At 48.5% G+C, this 20,003-nt stretch overlaps 1 protein-coding gene across 5 annotated transcripts in view; it reads left to right on the top strand.

Annotated features, from left to right (window-relative positions):
* Positions 1-15,240, top strand: part of HARBI1 (harbinger transposase derived 1) — a 31,514-nt gene extending 16,274 nt beyond the window's left edge. For all 5 annotated transcript variants that reach the window (XM_063944536.1, XM_063944534.1, XM_063944533.1 and 2 more), the window contains one exon: positions 14,110-15,240. In XM_063944536.1, the coding sequence (XP_063800606.1) occupies positions 14,110-14,483 (374 nt within the window). In that variant the 3' untranslated portion in view covers positions 14,484-15,240. The remainder of the gene's footprint in view (positions 1-14,109) is intronic.
* The last annotated feature ends 4,763 nt before the right edge of the window (positions 15,241-20,003 follow it).

Here is a 20,003-nt window from a genome sequence, read left to right as displayed (position 1 = left end):
ACAGTGGTTATATGTTTGTTTTAATCTGTCAAATTGTGAGTTTCCTGTGTATAATAAATTCCTTTAATCCCCTACAAGTGGATCTGCACCATGATCTCTTTTTCTCTCTGCTTGAGTTAAGGAAATTGATTCACAGAACCTAAGGACATAAGAATTACGGGATTTTTAGGAACACAGAAAACTCCATATTCTCATTCTCTATGTAAGACTCTTAGATATTTTTGCGCCGTTAAGACAAAATTTTAGTTTTGTACAATTATTCTGGAATTGTTTGTGAAGGTTCCTCTTGTCTTATTGGCTGCATTAGATCATTGGCAGCGCATTGAATCACTTACTTCTTTTTGTAAAGATCAACTTGTACCAGAGTGATGGGAAGAGAAGAGTATGGAGAAGGAAAGGAACTGCTCATGATCCAAAACATACCACCTCATCAGTGAAGCATGGTGGTGGTAGTGTCATGGCGTGGGCATGTATGGCTGCCAATGGAACTGGTTCCCTTGTATTTATTGATAATGTGACTGTTGACAAAAGCAGCAGGATGAATTCTGAAGTGTTTTGGGCAATATTATGTGCTCATATTCAGTCAAATGCTTCAGAACTCATTGGACGGCGCTTCACAGTGCAGATGGACAATGACTCGAAGCATACTGCGAAAACAACCAAAGAGTTTTTTAAAGCAAATAAGTGGAATGCAATGGCCAAGTCAATCACCTGACCTGAATCCGATTGAGCATGCATTTCACTTGATGAAGACAAAACTGAAGGGACAATGCCCTAAGAACAAGCAGGAACTGAAGACATGTGCAGTAGAGGCCTGGCAGAGCATCACCAGGGTTGAAACCCAGCGTCTGGTGATGTCTATGCGTTCCAGACTTCAGGCTGTAATTGACTGCAAATGATTTGCAACAAGGTATTAAAAAGTGAAAGTTTGATTTAGGATTGTTTAGTTTGTCCCATTACTTTTGGTCCCTTAAAAAGTGGGAGTCACATATAGAAACCGTTGTAATTCCTACACCGTTTACCTGATTTGGATGTAAATACCCTCAAATTAAAGCGGAAATTCTGCAGTTAAAGCACATCTTGTTTGTTTCATTTCAAATCCATTGTGGTGGTGCATAGAGCCCAAAATATGAGAATTGTGTTGATGTCCCAATATTTCTGGACCTGACTGTATCTGCCACACCTGCACTGCACATGGTTTTGCCCATTAGAGAAAGATTTTGCTGCTACGATCAGGTCTGAATTAGGCTCCATATTTGATTGTATAGTTTTTATCTTTGGGCTCGATTCAATTAAACGCGAATAGCACCAGCAAGGAGGTCCTGCCGCAATTTAATTCAGCGCACTGTTTAGTCCGACTAGGGTGTGAGCAGAAATCCGATAAAACTATTGCCGCAATGCTGTTTTGTGCCCTAGTGCGGTGCAAACAGCATCACAACGGGACACTTATGTCAGAAAATGCCTGTTCTCGCGCCTAAACACCCTGTTTAAGGAACGAGTATGGGCATTGTCTGACAAAGTAGCACGCTGAATAGAATATCTCCGGGACCTCATTCCCAGCGCTGTTCAATTCACTTTCAATTGAATCGACCTCTTTGACTGCAGAAAGCTGGTAACTTCTCAGACTGTATTTCATACACAGAGGGAGCTGCATTATACTGTTTCTTGTGTGTGCCTTCCGCCACTGCTTGCCCTTAACCCCTCAGTCCCCTCGCTACCACTGTACATGCAGTGTGAGAACCCCTCCTGCTGTAGAGCGCCACCCATATTGAATCTACATGAGGTGCTAATATAGCTGTCTAATCTTGTGCCTGTTTACACATGGTGTTGACAATATACAAATGTTCCATTGATCTTCACAATTTACATTTTCTATTAGATGTATACTCTATTTCTCTGACGTCCTAAGTGGATGCTGGGACTCCGTAAGGACCATGGGGAATAGCGGCTCCGCAGGAGACTGGGCACAACTAAAAGAAAGCTTTTGGTCTAACTGGTGTGCACTGGCTCCTCCCTCCATGACCCTCCTCCAGACTTCAGTTAGAATCTTGTGCCCGGCTGAGCTGGATGCACACTAGGGGCTCTCCTGAGCTCCTAGAAAAGAAAGTATATTTTAGGTTTTTTATTTTCAGTGAGATCTGCTGGCAACAGACTCACTGCTACGAGGGACTAAGGGGAGAAGAAGCGAACCTACCTGACTGGAGATAGTTTGGGCTTCTTAGGCTACTGGACACCATTAGCTCCAGAGGGATCGAACACAGGACCCGACCTCGATCGTTCGGTCCCGGAGCCGCGCCGCCGTCCCCCTTACAGAGCCAGAAACATGAAGATGGTCCTGGAAATCGGCGGCAGAAGACTTCGGTCTTCAACAAGGTAGCGCACAGCACTGCAGCTGTGCGCCATTGCTCCTCATGCACACCTCACACTCCGGTCACTGATGGGTGCAGGGCGCTGGGGGGGGGGGCGCCCTGAGCAGCAATATGAATACCTTGGCTGGCAAAAAATCACAATATATAGTCCCAGAGGCTATATATGTGATAAATACCCCTGCCAGAATCCATAAAAAAAGCGGGAGAAAAGTCCGCCGAAAAAGGGGCGTGGCTATCTCCCTCAGCACACTGGCGCCATTTTTCCCTCACAGCTCCGCTGGAAGGATCGCTCCCTGGCTCTCCCCTGCAGTTTCAAGCTACAGAAGGGTAAAAAAGAGAGGGGGGGCACTAAATTTAGGCGCAGCAATATATATTTATAAGCAGCTATAAGGGAAAACACTCAGTTATAGTGTAAATCCCTGTGTTATATAGCGCTCTGGTGTGTGCTGGCATACTCTCTCTCTGTCTCCCCAAAGGGCTTTGTGGGGTCCTGTCCTCTGTCAGAGCATTCCCGGTGTGTGTGCGGTGTGTCGGTACGGCTGTGTCGACATGTTTGATGAGGAGGCTTATGTGGAGGCGGAGCAGATGCCGATAAATGTGATGTCACCCCCTGCGGGGCCGACACCTGAGTGGATGGTTATGTGGAAGGAATTACGTGACAGTGTCGACTCCTTACATAAAAGGTTTGACGACATACCAAATATGGGACAGCCGGCTTCTCAGCCTGTGCCTGCCCAGGCGTCTCAAAAGCCATCAGGGGCTCTAAAACGCCCGCTACCTCAGATGGCAGACACAGATGTCGACACGGATACTGACTCCAGTGTCGACGACGATGAGACTAATGTAACTTCCAATAGGGCCACACGTTACATGATTGAGGCTATGAAAAATGTGTTGCACATTTCTGATGTTACCCCAGGTACCACAAAAAAGTAGTTTTTCCTCCATCTGAGGAGTTAAATGAAGTGTGTGAAGAAGCGTGGGCTTCTCCCGATAAGAAACTAGTAATTTCTAAAAGGTTACTAATGACGTACCCTTTCCCGCCAGAGGATAGGTCACGTTGGGAAACATCCCCTAGGGTGGATAAAGCGCTCACACGCTTGTCAAAGAAGGTGGCACTACCGTCTCCGGATACGGCCGCCCTAAAGGAACCTGCTGATAGAAAGCAGGAGGCTATCCTGAAGTCTGTATATACACACACAGGTATTATACTGAGACCAGCTGCTATTGCTTCAGCATGGATGTGCAGTGCTGCAGCTGCGTGGTCAGATTCCCTGTTGGAAAATATTGATACCCTAGACAGGGACACTATATTGCTAACCGTAGAGCATATTAAAGACGCAGTCTTATACATGAGAGATGCACAGAGGGATATTTGCCGGCTGGCATCTAAAATAAGTGCAATGTCCATTTCTGCCAGGAGAGGGTTATGGACTCGGCAGTGGACAGGTGATGCAGATTCTAAAAGGCACATGGAAGTTTTGCCTTATAAGGGTGAGGAGTTGTTCGGGGATGGTCTCTCGGACCTCGTTTCCACAGCAACAGCTGGGAAGTCTGCATTTTTACCCCATGTTCCCTCACAGCCAAAGAAAGCACCGTATTATCAGGTACAGTCCTTTCGGCCCCATAAGGGCAAGCGGGTTAGAGGCGCGTCCTTTCTGCCCAGAGGCAGAGGTAGAGGGAAAAAGCTGCAGCATACAGCCAGTTCCCAGGAGCAAAAGTCCTCCCCCGCTTCCTCTAAGTCCACCGCATGACGCTGGGGCTCCACAGGCGGAGCAAGGTACGGTGGGGGCCCGTCTCAAAAATTTCAGCAATCAGTGGGCTCGCTCACGGGTGGATCCCTGGATCTTTCAAGTAGTATCTCAGGGGTACAAGCTGGAATTCGAGACGTCTCCCCCCCCGCCGTTTCCTCAAATCTGCCTTGCCAACAACTCCCTCAGGCAGGGAGGCAGTGCTAGAGGCAATTCACAAGCTGTATTCCCAGCAGGTGATAGTCAAGGTGCCCCTACTTCAACAAGGACGGGGTTACTATTCCACAATGTTTGTGGTACCGAAACCGGACGGTTCGGTGAGACCCATTTTAAATTTGAAATCCTTGAACACTTATATAAAAAAATTCAAGTTCAAGATGGAATCGCTCAGGGCGGTTATTGCAAGCCTGGACGAGGGGGATTACATGGTATCACTGGACATCAAGGATGCTTACCTGCATGTCCCCATTTACCATCCTCACCAGGAGTACCTCAGATTTGTGGTACAGGATTGTCATTACCAATTCCAGACGTTGCCGTTTGGTCTATCGACGGCTCCGAGGGTCTTTACCAAGGTAATGGCCGAAATGATGATACTCCTTCGAAAGAAGGGAGTTTTAATTATCCCGTACTTGGACGATCTCCTGATAAAGGCGAGGTCCAGGGAGCAGTTGTTAGTTGGGGTAGCACTATCTCGGGAGGTGCTACAACAGCACGGCTGGATTCTAAATATTCCAAAGTCACAGCTGGTCCCTACGACACGTCTACTGTTCCTGGTGATGGTTCTGGACACAGAACAGAATAAAGTGTTTCTCCCGGAGGAGAAGGCCAAGGAGCTGTCATCTCTAGTCAGAGGCCTCCTAAAACCAAAACAGGTGTCGGTGCATCACTGCACGCGGATCCTGGGAAAGATGGTAGCTTCCTACGAAGCAATTCCATTCGGCAGGTTCCATGCAAGAACCTTTCAGTGGGACCTGTTGGACAAGTGGTCCGGATCGCATCTTCAGATGCATCGGCTGATAACCCTGTCTCCAAGGACCAGGGTGTCTCTGCTGTGGTGGCTGCAAAGTGCTCATCTTCAAGAAGGCCGCAGATTCGGCATACAGGACTGGGTCCTGGTGACCACGGATGCCAGCCTTCGAGGCTGGGGGGCAGTGACACAGGGAAGAAACTTTCAAGGACTATGGTCAAGTCAGGAGACTTCCCTACACATAAATATTCTGGAACTGAGGGCCATTTTCAATGCCCTAAGTCAGGCAAAACCCCTGCTTCAAAACCAGCCGGTACTGATCCAGTCAGACAACATCACAGCAGTCGCCCATGTAAACCGACAGGGCGGCACGAGAAGCAGGACGGCGATGGCAGAAGCCACAAGGATTCTCCGATGGGCGGAAAATCACGTGTTAGCACTGTCAGCAGTGTTTATTCCGGGAGTGGACAACTGGGAAGCAGACTTCCTCAGCAGGCACGACCTCCACCCGGGAGAGTGGGGACTTCATCCAGAAGTCTTCCAACTGATTGTAAACCGTTGGGAAAGGCCACAGGTGGACATGATGGCGTCCCGCCTAAACAAAAAGCTAGAAAGATATTGCGCCAGGTCAGGAGACCCGCAGGCGATAGCTGTGGACGCTCTAGTGACACCGTGGGTGTACCGGTCGGTTTATGTGTTCCCTCCTCTTCCTCTCATACCAAAGGTACTGAGGATAATAAGGAGAAGAGGAGTAAGAACTATACTCATTGTTCCGGATTGGCCAAGAAGAGCTTGGTACCCGGAACTTCAAGAAATGATCTCAGAGGACCCATGGCCTCTGCCGCTCAGACAGGACCTGCTGCAGCAGGGGCCCTGTCTGTTCCAAGACTTACCGCGGCTGCGTTTGACGGCATGGCGGTTGAACACCGGATCCTGAAGGAAAAGGGCATTCCAGAGGAAGTCATTCCTACGCTGATTAAAGCTAGGAAATAAGGGACCGCAAACCATTATCACCGCATATGGCGAAAATATGTTGCGTGGTGTGAGGCCAGGAAGGCCCCAACGGAGGAATTTCAGCCGTTTTCTGCACTTCCTACAGTCAGGGGTGAATATGGGCCTAAAATTGGGTTCCATTAAGGTCCAGATTTCGACTCTATCGATTTTCTTCCAGAGAGAACTGGCTTCACTACCTGAAGTTCAGACTTTTGTAAAGGGAGTGCTGCATATTCAGCCCCCTTTTGTGCCTCCAGTGGCACCTTGGGATCTCAACGTGGTGTTGGATTTCCTAAAGTCACATTGGTTTGAGCCACTTAAAACCGTGGAATTGAAATATCTCACGTGGAAAGTGGTCATGTTGTTGGCCTTGGCTTCGGCCAGGAGTGTATCAGAATTGGCGGCTTTGTCATGTAAAAGCCCTTATCTGATTTTCCATATGGATAGGGCAGAATTGAGGACTCGTCCCCAATTTCTCCCTAAGGTGGTATCAGCCTTTCATCTGAACCAACCTATCGTGGTGCCTGCGGCTACTAAATACTTGGAGGCTTCCAAGTTGTTGGACGTAGTCAGGGCCCTGAAAATTTATGTTTCCGGGACAGCTGGAGTCAGAAAGACTGACTCGCTATTCATCCTGTATGCGCCCCACAAGTTGGGTGCACCTGCTTCAAAGCAGACTATTGCTCGCTGGATCTGTAGTACGATTCAGCTTGCACATTCTGCGGCTGGACTGCCGCATCCTAAATCGGTGAAAGCCCATTCCACAAGGAAGGTGGGCTCTTCTTGGGCGGCTGCCCGAGGGGTCTCGGCTCTTCAACTTTGCCGAGCTGCTACTTGGTCGGGGTCAAACACATTTGCTAAATTCTACAAGTTTGACACCCTGGCTGAGGAGGACCTAGAGTTTGCCCATTCGGTGCTGCAGAGTCATCCGCACTCTCCCGCCCGTTTGGGAGCTTTGGTATAATCCCCATGGTCCTTACGGAGTCCCAGCATCCACTTAGGACGTCAGAGAAAATAAGAATTTACTCACCGGTAATTCTATTTCTCGTAGTCCGTAGTGGATGCTGGGCGCCCATCCCAAGTGCGGATTGTCTGCAATACTTGTATATAGTTATTGTTTAACTAAAGGGTTATTGTTGAGCCATCGGTTGAGAGGCTCAGTTGTTGTCATACTGTTAACTGGGTATTGTATCACGAGTTATACGGTGTGATTGGTGTGGCTGGTATGAGTCTTACCCGGGATTCAAAATCCTTCCTTATTGTGTCAGCTCTTCCGGGCACAGTATCCTAACTGAAGTCTGGAGGAGGGTCATAGAGGGAGGAGCCAGTGCACACCAGTTAGACCAAAAGCTTTCTTTTAGTTGTGCCCAGTCTCCTGCGGAGCCGCTATTCCCCATGGTCCTTACGGAGTCCCAGCATCCACTACGGACTACGAGAAATAGAATTACCGGTGAGTAAATTCTTATTTTTTATTGCATTTATACTGGCATGGAAAATTCCTCTACAGAACTAATAGAAAAGGGGCCAGGTTTGTGTATTTTATACTATGCGTGTTTTTTGCAGAGACCACCTTTCCATCTCTCAACCAAACACCCCCCCCAACCTCCATCGGTGCAGCAATGTGATCTGAACGTACACACCTTTAGATGCAGCTTTGTGGCGTTCACACCGTTTACCTAGTTTCCTCCAATTAAATAGCTAAAAAAAAAAGGAGTATTTCTCTTACGTCCTAGAGGATGCTGGGGTCCATATTGGTACCATGGGGTATAGACAGGTCCCTTGGGAGCCATGGGCACTTCAAGAGTTTAATAGTGTGGGCTGGCTCCTCCCTCTATGCCCCTCCTACCAGACTCAGTTTAGAAAATGTGCCCGGTGGAGCCGGTCACAGCTACGGGAGCTCCATAGGAGTTTTTCTAGTTTTATTATTTCTAATAGAGTTAGGCACAGGGAGGATGCTGACAACAGCCTCCCTGATTCGTGGGACTTAGGGGGGGGGGAAGTAGTATCCAACCCTCTGAGGTTAATGGCCACTATCTCCGCTGACAGGACATTGAGCTCCTGAGGGTGATGATCGCAAGCCCCCGAGGAGACCGCTCACTCCCGCAGCATGCCGTCACCCCCTAACAGAGCAAGAAGACGTCGGTGGTGAGTTGATTGCTGGCAACCCGACCAGCGGGGAACCGGCGTGCATGGTGGCTTCATGGTGGGAGGGCTCAGAGGCAGACTGTGAGGCCCTGGGCCAGCGCAAAACCCTACACACTGGTCGCTTGGGCTATCAGGGACTCTGTCTGCTGCCAGTGATGAAATTCCTCAGGCCAGTGTAATCTTTCAAAGTGCGGGAAGACGTGCCATTGCAGGGCGCGGAGCTTCTCCTCAGAGCGATCCATCAGCACACCAGTGCTATTTTCTCCCTGCAGATTCACACATAGAGACGCTGACAGGGAGCGCTGACCCTCCACATAACTCCAGCTATCCTGTGCGGTACCAGGAGGTTATAGAAGGGGGAAAGGGGGGGAGAGTGTTGGTACAGTGCCACTATTTGGCACTGTGTAGCTTATTAAGGTTGCACAGTCAGCGCCAGGCTTTTATGATATAACGGCCTACTGGGGCGCTGTGTGGGTGCTGGCTCCATTATCTCTGTGTCTCTCTGAAGGTACTTGGGGGAAACTGTGTCTGACATTTTCCTGTGTGTGTGTATATATTTCTCACATTACCATGTCCAGGGACTCTGTGTCTTGTGCTGCAGAGTATGCAACTTCCCCAGAGGAATCCATTCTATGTACTCAGGAATGTAATTTCATGTCTCAGCCTTCTGAATCTGAACCGTTGTGGGTGGCTTCACTTAAGGGAATGATATCCCAGATTTCATCTAGGATAGCTCATAATGAGACAGAAATGCAGGTTTTGAGAAAATCTGTAAAGGTTTTGTCTGGTTCTGTTCCCACAGCCTCCTCAAATTCCCCTGGTATATGCCCAAAGAAGCGTGCTCTTGCCCAGATTATGTAGGTTGACACGGATACCGACTCGGATACGGGAGACGGTGATGGGGATTTACTAAGGGGGTGCAGCTCATGATTGAGGCTATTAGGGACGTGTTGCACATTACTGACAAAACACCTGAGCAGGTCGAGGAGGATTACTTTACAGACAATAAGAAAGCCTCTCTGACTTTCCCGGCGTCTAAGGAGTGGCGTTAAGGCCCACTATTGCCTGTGCATGGATTTCTAAAGCCATCGTAAAGTGGTCAGGCACATTATTAGAGGAATTAGATTCTATGGATAGAAGTGACATTTGAAATGTTTTTACGTCACATACAGGATTCGGCTGGTTTCATGGTGGAGCCCATGAAGGACATCTGAATGCAAGGACGTCTTCCATGGCTGTCTCTGCACGCAGAGGACTCTGGCTACGCCAATGGTCTGCAGACGCGGAATCCAAGAGAAGAGTAGAGAACCTACCCTTCACAGGTCAGGCTCTATTTGGGGAAGCTTTGTATGCGTGGATCTCCACGGCAACCGGTGGTAAGTCAACCTTTCTTTCCTCAGCCACTCAGACACCGAAGAAATCTTTTTCTTCATCTACGATGCAGTCCTTTCGGACCGCTAAGGTTAAGAAATTCAAAACCCCTACCAATTTCTTCAGAGGTGGTCGGGGGAAATCCAGAAAGCCTGCACCTGCAGGTTCCCAGGAACAGAAGCCTGGCTCTGTTTCTTCAAAATACTCAGCATGACGGTGGACCTCCCAGCCTGGAGAGCGGGCAGGTGGGAGCGAGACTCAGACTTTTCAGTCACGTCTGGGTATCATCCGGCCTGGATCCCTGGGTACAGGATATAGTGTCCCAGGGGTACAGGCTGGAATTTCAAGAGCTCCCACCTCACAGATTCTTCAAATCAGGCTTACCAGCTTTGCTGACAGAAAGGGCTATCCTACAGGAAGCCATTCAAAAATTGGAAAGGGCAAATGTCATTGTTCTGGCTCCACCGCATTTGGAAAGCAAGGGTTACTATTCAAACCTATTTGTGGTACCGAAACCGGATGGTTCGGTCAGACCAATTTTGAACCTGAAGTCGCTAAACCCTTATTTGAGGGAATTCAAGTTCAAAATGGAGTCTCTGAGAGCGGTGATCTCAGGTGTGGAGGAGGGGGAATTCCTGGTATCCCTGGATATCAAGGATGCGTACCTTCACATTCCAATCTGGCCGCCTCATCAGGCTTATCTAAGATTTGCACTGCTAGACTGTCATTATAAGTTCCAGGCACTGCCATTCGGCCTCCCCACGGCACCAAGGTTGTTCACCAAGGTGATGGCAGAGATGATATTGCTACTCCGCAGACAGGGAGTGAACACAATTCCATATCTGGACGATCTGCTGATAAAGGCGTCGTCCAGCGAGAGATTGTATCAGTCCATTGCTATCACGACTCGACTGCTGAGGGATCATGGATGGATCCTGAATCTTCCAAAGTCACATTTGGAGCCAACAAGGAGATTGTCTTTCCTGGGGATGATTCTCGATACGGAAGTGCAGAGGGTGTTTCTACCGGTGGAGAAGGCAATGGTGATACAAACAATGGTCCGTGATGTCTTGAAGCCTGCCCGGGTATCGATTCATCAGTGCATTGCCTTCTGGGGAAGATGGTTGCCTCCTACGAGGCTCTGCAGTATGCAAGATTTCATGCTCTGCCCTTCCAACTGGACCTCCTAGACAAGTGATCGGGATCTCACCTACACATGCAGCAGAGAATACGGCTGTCGCGGAAAGCCAGGATTTCTCTCCTGTGGTGGCTACAAATGCCGCACCTTCTCAAGGGCCGCAGGTTCGGGATTCAGAGCTGGATCCTCCTAACCACGGATGCAAGTCTCAGAGGTTGGGGCGCTGTCACCCAAGGGGAAACTTTCCAGGGAAGGTGGTCAAGTCTGGAATCCATTCTTCCAATAAACATTCTGGAACTAAGGGCCATGTGCAACGGACTTCTACAAGCGGCACATCTTCTACAAGATCAGGCCAAACACATATATTGGTAGATGCTCAATTAGCTTAGTGATATCATTCAGGTGCTCGAAAGGGAGGGGTATTTCTAAGCAAGAAAAAAAGCCATTTGTTTCCCCCAGCACCCTGAATCCTAACCGTAACCAGATATAAATTCCACATGATAACAGAATTCAGAGATCTTCGTTACACATATTTGCGCAAATGTGTGAATAAGCCCCAAAGCCGCATCAAGGCGTCTCTGTATATTTGGGGTCCCTAGCGCTATATCTAGGTGCATGGTGTGGCACCCCAAAACACCAGCATAAGCCAGAAAGCCCAGCGTGGCATACCAGTGAAAAAACTATAGTGTTAATAAATTAGTATTAGTATTTAGGAAGCCGAAGCTATAGAGAAAGTGATACAAAATGAAATGCAATTAAAATAGAGAAATAGTGTTATGATTCAGGGTGCTGGGGGAAACAAATGGCTTTTTTTCTTGACAAGATCAGGCCATTCAGGTGCAGTCGGACAATGTAACGTCAGGGGCTTACATAAACCGAGCAGGGCGGCGATGTCGGAGGTAACAAGGATCCTCCTTTGGGCAGAAAAGCACGCAGTGGCGCTGTCTGCAATCTTCATTCCGGGAGTGGACAACTGGGAAGCGGACTTCTTCAGCAGACACGATCTCCATTCGGGAGAGTGGGGCCTCCATCCAGAGGTGTTCACAGAGGTAAAGAATCTTTGGGGTGTACCTCAAATAGACATGATGGCCTCCCGCCTCAACAAGAAGCTGGATCCACAGGCAGCGGCAGTGGATGCCCTGGTAACTCTGTGGGTGTTCAAGTCAGTGTATGTTTTTCCTCCACTGCCACTCATCACAAGAATTCTAAAACTCATAAAGAAAGCAAGAGTTCAGGCGATCCTCATTGCTCCGGACTGGCCAAAGAGAGCTTGGTACGCGGATCTTCTGGAGTTACTGCTGGAAGACCCGAGGCCTCTTCCTCTTCGAGAGGACCTTCTGCAACGGGGCCGTTCGCTTATCAAGACTTACCGCGGCTACGTTTGACGGCATGGAGGTTGAACGCCAGATCTTAGCTCGGAAAGGGCATTCCGAACAAAGTTATTCCTACTCTGATACAGGCTAGGAAGGGAGTAACGTCTAAACATTACCATCGGATTTGGAAGAAGTATGTGTCTTGGTGTGAATCCAAGAAGTTTCCTACGGTGGAGTTTCAACTTGGACGGTTTCTACTCTTTCTGCAAGCAGGTGTGGATGTGGGCCTGCGTTTGGGATCCATAAAGGTCCAAATTTCAGCCTTATCCATTTTCTTCCAGAAACAATTGGCTGCCCTCCCTGAGGTTCAAACTTTCTTGAAAGGGGTTCTGCACATCCAGTCTCCCTTTTGTTCCTCCTACAGCGCCTTGGGATCTTAACGTGGTGTTGCAGTTCCTGCAGTCGGATTGGTTCAAGCCTTTACAGGAGGTGGAGGTCAAGTTTCTCACTTGGAAGGCTGCCACACTGTTGGCATTAGCGTCTGCTAGACGTGTGTCAGAATTGGGGGCTTTGTCCTGTAAAAGCCCCTACTTGATTTTCCATGAGGATAGAGCTGAGCTCAGGACGCGTCAGCATTTTCTTCCAAAAGTTGTGCCGGCTATTCATATCAACCAACCTATTGTGAGGCCAGTAGCTACTGACTCCTCAATTCCCTTTAAGTCCTTGGATGTTGTGAGGGCTTTGAAGATATATGAAGAGGACTGCGCGTCACAGGAAGTCGGACGCTTTGTTTGTCCTTTTATGATCCCAACAAGGTTGGGTATCCTGCTTCTAAGCAGACAATTTCTCGCTGGATCAAGTTTACTATTCAGCATACTTATTCTACGGCAGGCTTGCCATGTCCAAAATCTGTTACGGCCCACTCTATTCATAAGGTGGGTTCTTCCTGGGCGGCTGCCCGGGGTGACTCGGCTTTACAGCTTTGCCGAGCGGCTACTTGGTCAGGGTCGCACACATTTGCTAAGTTCTACAAGTTCGATACTTTGGTCTCTGAGGACCTTAAGTTTGGTCAATCAGTTCTGCAGGAACCTCCGTGCTCTCCCTCCCGTACTGGGAGCTTTGGTACATCCCCATGGTACTAATGTGGACCCCAGCATCCTCTGGGATGTAAGAGAAAATAGGATTTTAATTACCTACCGGTAAATCCTTTTCTCGTAGTCGTAGAGGATGCTGGGCACCCGCCCAGCGCTTCGTTATCCTGCAGTTATTGTTTGGTTCAGTACTGCTTTGTTACTTGGTTAAGTACTGCATTGTTACTTGGTTAAATACTGTTGTTCAGCTGTTGCTGAATTGTTCAAGCTGGTTAGCTTGGTTTGCCATGTTGTGTGTGAGCTGGTGTGAATCTCACCACTATCTGTGTATGTCCGTCTCCTCGGGCACAGTTTCTAGACTGAGTCTGGTAGGAGGGGCATAGAGGGAGGAGCCAGCCCACAGTATTAAACTCTTAAAGTGCCCATGGCTCCCAAGGGACCTGTCTATACCCCATGGGACTAATGTGGACCCCAGCATCCTCTACGGACTACGATAAAAGGATTTACCGGTAGGTAATTAAATCCTATTTTTTGTACTTGCGTTAAATCCCTTTCTTTAAGTTTATTAGGTGTGCTGGGCGCCTGCACTTTTATGCTTTTGTAATGTTTGATGTTTTTTGGAGGAAGTCATTCTTTTTGCCTTTTTGTTCTTACCTATCTATCCTCTGCTGTTGGAATTGGCTAATCATAACTCAAGTGCTCCCAGCAAGTATAGTAGTGTAGATAGAAAGTAGCATGGACAAATGATCCTGATTAAAGTGCCTGCATTCACTATACCCCAGTGTGAGTCCAGTGTCCTCTAGTAGACTTTTAAAGAAAAAGATTTAACTTAGGAAAAAATATTTTTGTACTTATCAGCTGGTCTGGACACACTAGTATCTGTTATAACACTTGGGCACAATGGTATTTGCAGGAAATACTTTTCAGCAACGTGCTTCTTTAATCCACTGTTTCTTCTCCTTTAACAGCAGACAGCGCTTTCCTTCTCCGGCCTTGGCTCATGACCCCAGTGCAAATACCAGAGAGCCCCCAAGAGTATCGTTACAACATGGGTCACTCCGCCACTCACAGTATCATGGAGCGCACGCAGCGAGCTCTTCGCCAGCGTTTTCGCTGTCTGGATGGCTCTCGGGCAACACTGCAGTACTCGCCTGACAAATCTGCTCAGATAGTCCTGGCTTGCTGTATACTACACAATATCGCACTGCAGCATGGCCTGGACATCTGGTGCGAGTCTGGGACTACTGTCATGGAGACGGAAGAGGACTGTAATAGTATGGAAGTAACAGAGACTGAGGCTTATCGCATGAGACAAGAACTTATCCTAACTCATTTCAGCTGACGCTGATTATAAGATACATTGCATCAAGACTTCATTGCTAAAACAGTTCTGACAAATATAAATTGTCCACAGTTGACTTGTGGGAGTAAATATAATAGCCTGTGACTTGGCGAGTCCCAAGCGAGTCTGTCAGATGTTTTAAAGAGGCAATCATTTAAAAGCAAAAACTAGGATGTAGTAGCCTACAAGTCACAGGCTGTTACATTTCCCCCGTTACCTCCCTAGTGCAGTACATTCCCAGTTTAGCATGAAGTGGATTATGGGCCTAAATCAAGGTTGATTGCAAAACAACATTGTTCTCTAATGGGCAAAACCGTGTGCAGTGCAGGTGGGGCAGATGTAACGTACAGAGAGAGTTGTATTTGGGTGTGGGGTGTGTTCAAACTGAAATCTAAATTGCAGTGTAAAAATAAAGCAGACAGTATTTACCCTGCACAGAAACAATATAACCCACCCAAATCTAACTCTCTCTGCACATGGTACATCTGACCCACCTGCAGTGCACATGGTTTTGCCTATTAGAGGAAAATGATGTTGTGCAATCAACCTTGAATTAGTCCCTATGTCCACAGGAAATGGGACAGTCAGGGATGAAGCATTTTATAGTAATCTTTGGTTGGACATGTACATTTCTAACACATTAAAGGAAAGGTAATAGTATTGTATATATGGGTTGTGTGATCACATAGAAGACACCCACATGTAGCATAAATGTATAATATACAAGTTAATATTTTTTTGAACATCTAAATAAATTAGCAGAAATTCATCTGATGTCCTAATTTTTTTAAGCACTGTCATAGAATTTTTTTTTACTTTTTTGTGTGTTTTTTGTGCTTTTGATATATATACATTTTCTATGGTGTAATCTAATGATACAAAATCGATGTTGGATGTAGGCTTTTCTCCTCTGTGCTAATGAAGCAGTAGGTAGGTCTCACTGAGTGATATCTCTGAAGCTGACCATGGGTCACCTGAGTACCCCTCCCTAGCCGAGTCCAGAATGTCTGCGTCAGAAAACACGGACCCTGACCTCACTGCTGCAGTCTGAGTGTCTCAGGGGGCGCTTATACTCTCTGTTGTACACTTGTTCACTAGGGGAAGGCAGAAAATAGCATTTCTCTTACGTCCTAGAGGATGCTGGGGACTCCAAAAGGACCATGGGGTATAGACGGAATCTGCAGGAGCTTGGGCACACTGAAAAGACTTTGACTGGGTGTTGATAATGTCAATTATTATCTTTAAACATAAAGCTATTCACTATTACCGTGGAGCCGCTATGGCCGCTAGACCACGTGCACGTGCTACGCACTTTGTACGCTATTTGCGTACAGAGTCCCGCACGTGGTACGCACTTGGCGTACACACGCTGCGCTGGGTGTACGGAATACACACAGCGGGCGCACACACAGTCGATAACCTTTAAACCTTATTTCTCTGACGTCCTAGTGGATGCTGGGTACTCCGTAAGGACCATGGGGAATAGACGGGCTCCGCAGGAGACTGGGCACTTAAAAAGAAAGATTAGGTCCTATCTGGTGTGCACTGGCTCCTCCCTCTATGCCCCTCCTCCAGACCTCAGTTAGAATCTGTGCCCGGCTCGAGCTGGTTGCACACTAGGGGCTCTCCTGAGCTTCTAGTAAAGAAAGTATTTGTTAGGTTTTTTATTTTCAGTGAGATCTGCTGGCAACAGACTCACTGCTACGAGGGACTTAGGGGAGAGAAGCGAACCTACCTGCTTGCAGCTAGCTTGGGCTTCTAGGCTACTGGACACCATTAGCTCCAGAGGGATCGAACACAGGCCCAGCCTCGGTCGTCCGGTCCCGGAGCCGCGCCGCCGTCCCCCTTGCAGAGCCAGAAGCAAGAAGAACATCCTGGAAATCGGCGGCTGAAGACTCCGGTCTTCATTAAGGTAGCGCACAGCACTGCAGCTGTGCGCCATTGCTCCCTATGCACACCACATACTTCGGTCACTGATGGGTGCAGGGCGCTGGGGGGGGGGGGGGGGGCGCCCTGGGCTGCAATTAGAGTACCTTACTTTGGCAAACAGCACATAATATAGTCTAAAAAACTATATATGTGCAAAAATCCCCTGCCATAACATAAATATAAGAGCGGGAGAAGTCCGCCGAGAAGGGGGCGGGGCTATCTCCCTCAGCACACTGGCGCCATTTCTTCTTCACAGCTCCGCTGGAAGACAGCTCCCCAGGCTCTCCCCTGCAGTTTCCAGGCTCAAAGGGTAAAAAAGAGATGGGGGGCACTAAATTTAGGCGCAAAACTGTATATGTAAAGCAGCTATAGGGAAAAATCACTTTGTGTTAGTGTAAATCCCTGATTATATAGCGCTGTGGTGTGTGCTGGCATACTCTCTCTCTGTCTCCCCAAAGGACTTGGTGGGGTCCTGTCCTCAGTCAGAGCATTCCCTGTGTGTGTGCGGTGTGTCGGTACGGCTGTGTCGACATGTTTGAAGAGGAGGCTTATGTGGAGGCGGAGCAGGCGCCGATATGTGTGATGTCACCCCCTGCGGGGTCGACACCAGAGTTGTTGGATATGTGGAAGGTATTAACCGACAGTGTCAACTCCTTACATAAAAGGCTGGATGACGTAACAGCCGTGGGACAGCCGGCTTCTCAGCCCGTGCCTGCCCAGGCGTCTCAAAGACCATCAGGGGCTCACAAACGCCCGCTACCTCAGATGGCAGACACAGATGTCGACACGGAGTCTGACTCCAGTGTCGACGAGGATGAGACATATACACAATCCACAAGGGGCATCCGTTGCATGATTACGGCAATGAAAAATGTGTTACACATTTCTGACATTAACCCAGGTACCACTAAAAAGGGTATTATGTTTGGGGAGAAAAAGCAGCCAGTGTTTTTTCCCCCATCAGATGAGTTGAATGAAGTGTGTGAAGAAGCGTGGGGTTCCCCTGATAAGAAACTGGTAATTTCTAAAAAGTTACTGATGGCGTACCATTTCCCGCCAGAGGATAGGTCACGTTGGGAGATATCTCCTAGGGTGGATAAGGCGCTCACATGCTTGTCAAAAAAGGTGGCACTGCCGTCTCAGGACACGGCCGCCTTGAAGGAGCCTGCTGATAGAAAGCAGGAGGCTATCCTGAAGTCTGTATATACACACTCAGGTACTATACCGAGACCTGCAATTGCTTCAGCATGGATGTGTAGTGCTGCTGCAGCGTGGTCTGATACCCTGCCAGATAATATTGATACCCTCGACAGGGATACTATTTTGCTAACCATAGAGCATATTAAAGACGTCGTCTTATATATGAGGGATGCACAGAGGGATATTTGCCGGCTGGCATCTAGAATTAATGCAATGTCCATTTCTGCCAGGAGGGTATTATGGACCCGGCAGTGGACAGGTGATGCTGATTCTAAAAGGCACATGGAGGTTTTGCCTTATAAGGGTGAGGAATTGTTTGGGGATGGTCTCTCGGACCTCGTATCCACAGCAACAGCTGGGAAATCGACATTTTTACCTCAGGCTCCCTCACAACCTAAGAAAGCACCGTACTATCAGGTACAGTCCTTTCGGCCTCAGAAAGGCAAGCGGATCAAAGGTGCTTCCTTTCTGCCCAGAGGCAGGGGGAGAGGGAAAAAGCTGCACCAGACAGCCAATTCCCTGGAACAGAAATCCTCCCCTTCTTCTACTAAGTCCACCGCATGACGCTTGGGCTCCACAACCGGAGCCAGGTGCGGTGGGGGCGCGTCTCAGGAACTTCTGCGACCAGTGGGTTCGCTCACAGGTGGATCTCTGGGTTCTACAAGTGGTATCTCAGGGATACAAGCTGGAATTCAAGGCGTCTCCCCCTCGCCGTTACCTCAAATCAGCCTTGCCAGCTACTCCCCAGGACTGGGAGGTAGTACTGGCGGCAATTCACAAGCTGTACCTCCAGCAGGTGAAAATAAAAGTTCCCCTCCTTCAACAGGGACGGGGTTACTATTTCACAATGTTTGTGGTACCGAAACCAGACGGTTCGGTGAGACCCATTCTAAATTTGAAATCCTTGAACACTTATATAAGGAAGTTCAAGTTCAAAATAGAATCGCTCAGGGCGGTTATTGCAAGCCTGGAAGAGGGGGATTACATGGTATCACTGGACATCATGGATGCTTACCTACATGTCCCCATTTACCCACCTCACCAGGAGTACCTCAAGGTTGTGGTACAGAACTGACATTACCAATTCCAGACGTTGACGTTTGGTCTGTCCACGGCACCGAGGGTGTATTCCAATGTAATGGCCAAAATGATGATACTCCTTCGAAAGAAGGGAGTTATAATTATCCCGTACTTGGACGATCTCCTTATAAAGGCGAGGTCCAAGGAGCAGTCGTTGATCGGAGTAGCACGATCTCAGGAAGTACTACAACAGCACGGCTGGTTTCTGAATATCCCAAAGTCGCAGCTGGTTCCTACGACGCGTCTGCTGATATTGGGCATGTTTCTGGACACAGAACAGAAGAAGGTGTTTCTCCCGGAGGAGAAGGCCAAGGAGTTGTCATCTCTGGTCAGAGACCTCCTGAAACCAAAACAGGTGTCGGTGCATCATTGCACGCGAGTCCTGGAAAAGATGGTAGCTTCTTACGAAGCAATTCCCTTCGGCGGGTTCCATGCAAGGAACTGTCAGTGGGACCTGTTAGACAAGTGAGGATCGCATCTTCAGATGCATCGGCTGATCACCCTGTCCCCGAGGGCCAGGGTGTCTCTGCTGTGGTGGCTGCAGAGTGCTCATCTTCTCGAGGGCCGCAGATTCAGCATTCAGGACTGGGTCCTGGTGATCACGGATGCAAGCCTCCGAGGTTGGGGAGCAGTCACTCAGGGAAGAAATTTCCGAGGACAATGGTCGAGTCAGGAGACTTCCCTACACATAAATATTCTGGACCTAAGGGCCATCTACAATGCCCTAAGGCAAGCAGAACCCCTGCTTCAAAACCAGCCGGTGCTGATTCAGTCAGACAACATCACAGCTGTCGCCCATGTAAACCGACAAGGCGGCACAAGAAGCAGGATGGCGTTGGCAGAAGCCACAAGGATTCTCCAATGGGCGGAGTATCACGTGCAACACTGTCAGCAGTGTTCATTCCGGGTGTGGAAAACTAGGAAGCAGACTTCCTCAGCAGGCACGACCTCCACCCGGGAGAGTGGGGACTTCATCCAGAAGTCTTCACGCAGATTGTGAACCGTTGGGAACGGCCACAGGTGGACATGATGGCGTCCCGCCTCAACAAAAAGCTAAAAAAGTATTGCGCCAGGTCAAGAGACCCTCAGGCGATAGCTGTGGACGCACTAGTGACACCGTGGGTGTACCAGTCGGTTTATGTGTTCCCTCCTCTTCCTCTCATACCCAAGGTACTGAGGATAGTAAGTAAGAGAGGAGTAAGAACTATACTCGTAGTTCCGGATTGGCCAAGAAGAACTTGGTATCCAGAACTACAAGAAATTATCTCGGAGGACCCATGGCCTCTGTCTCTCAGACAGGACCTGTTACTG

The sequence above is a fragment of the Pseudophryne corroboree genome, chromosome 11, assembly GCF_028390025.1.
Source record: "Pseudophryne corroboree isolate aPseCor3 chromosome 11, aPseCor3.hap2, whole genome shotgun sequence".
Classification (NCBI taxonomy): Eukaryota; Metazoa; Chordata; class Amphibia; order Anura; family Myobatrachidae; genus Pseudophryne; species Pseudophryne corroboree.
The sequence above is the reverse complement of the archived record's forward strand: the minus strand, read 5'-3'. Positions and strand labels throughout refer to the sequence as shown.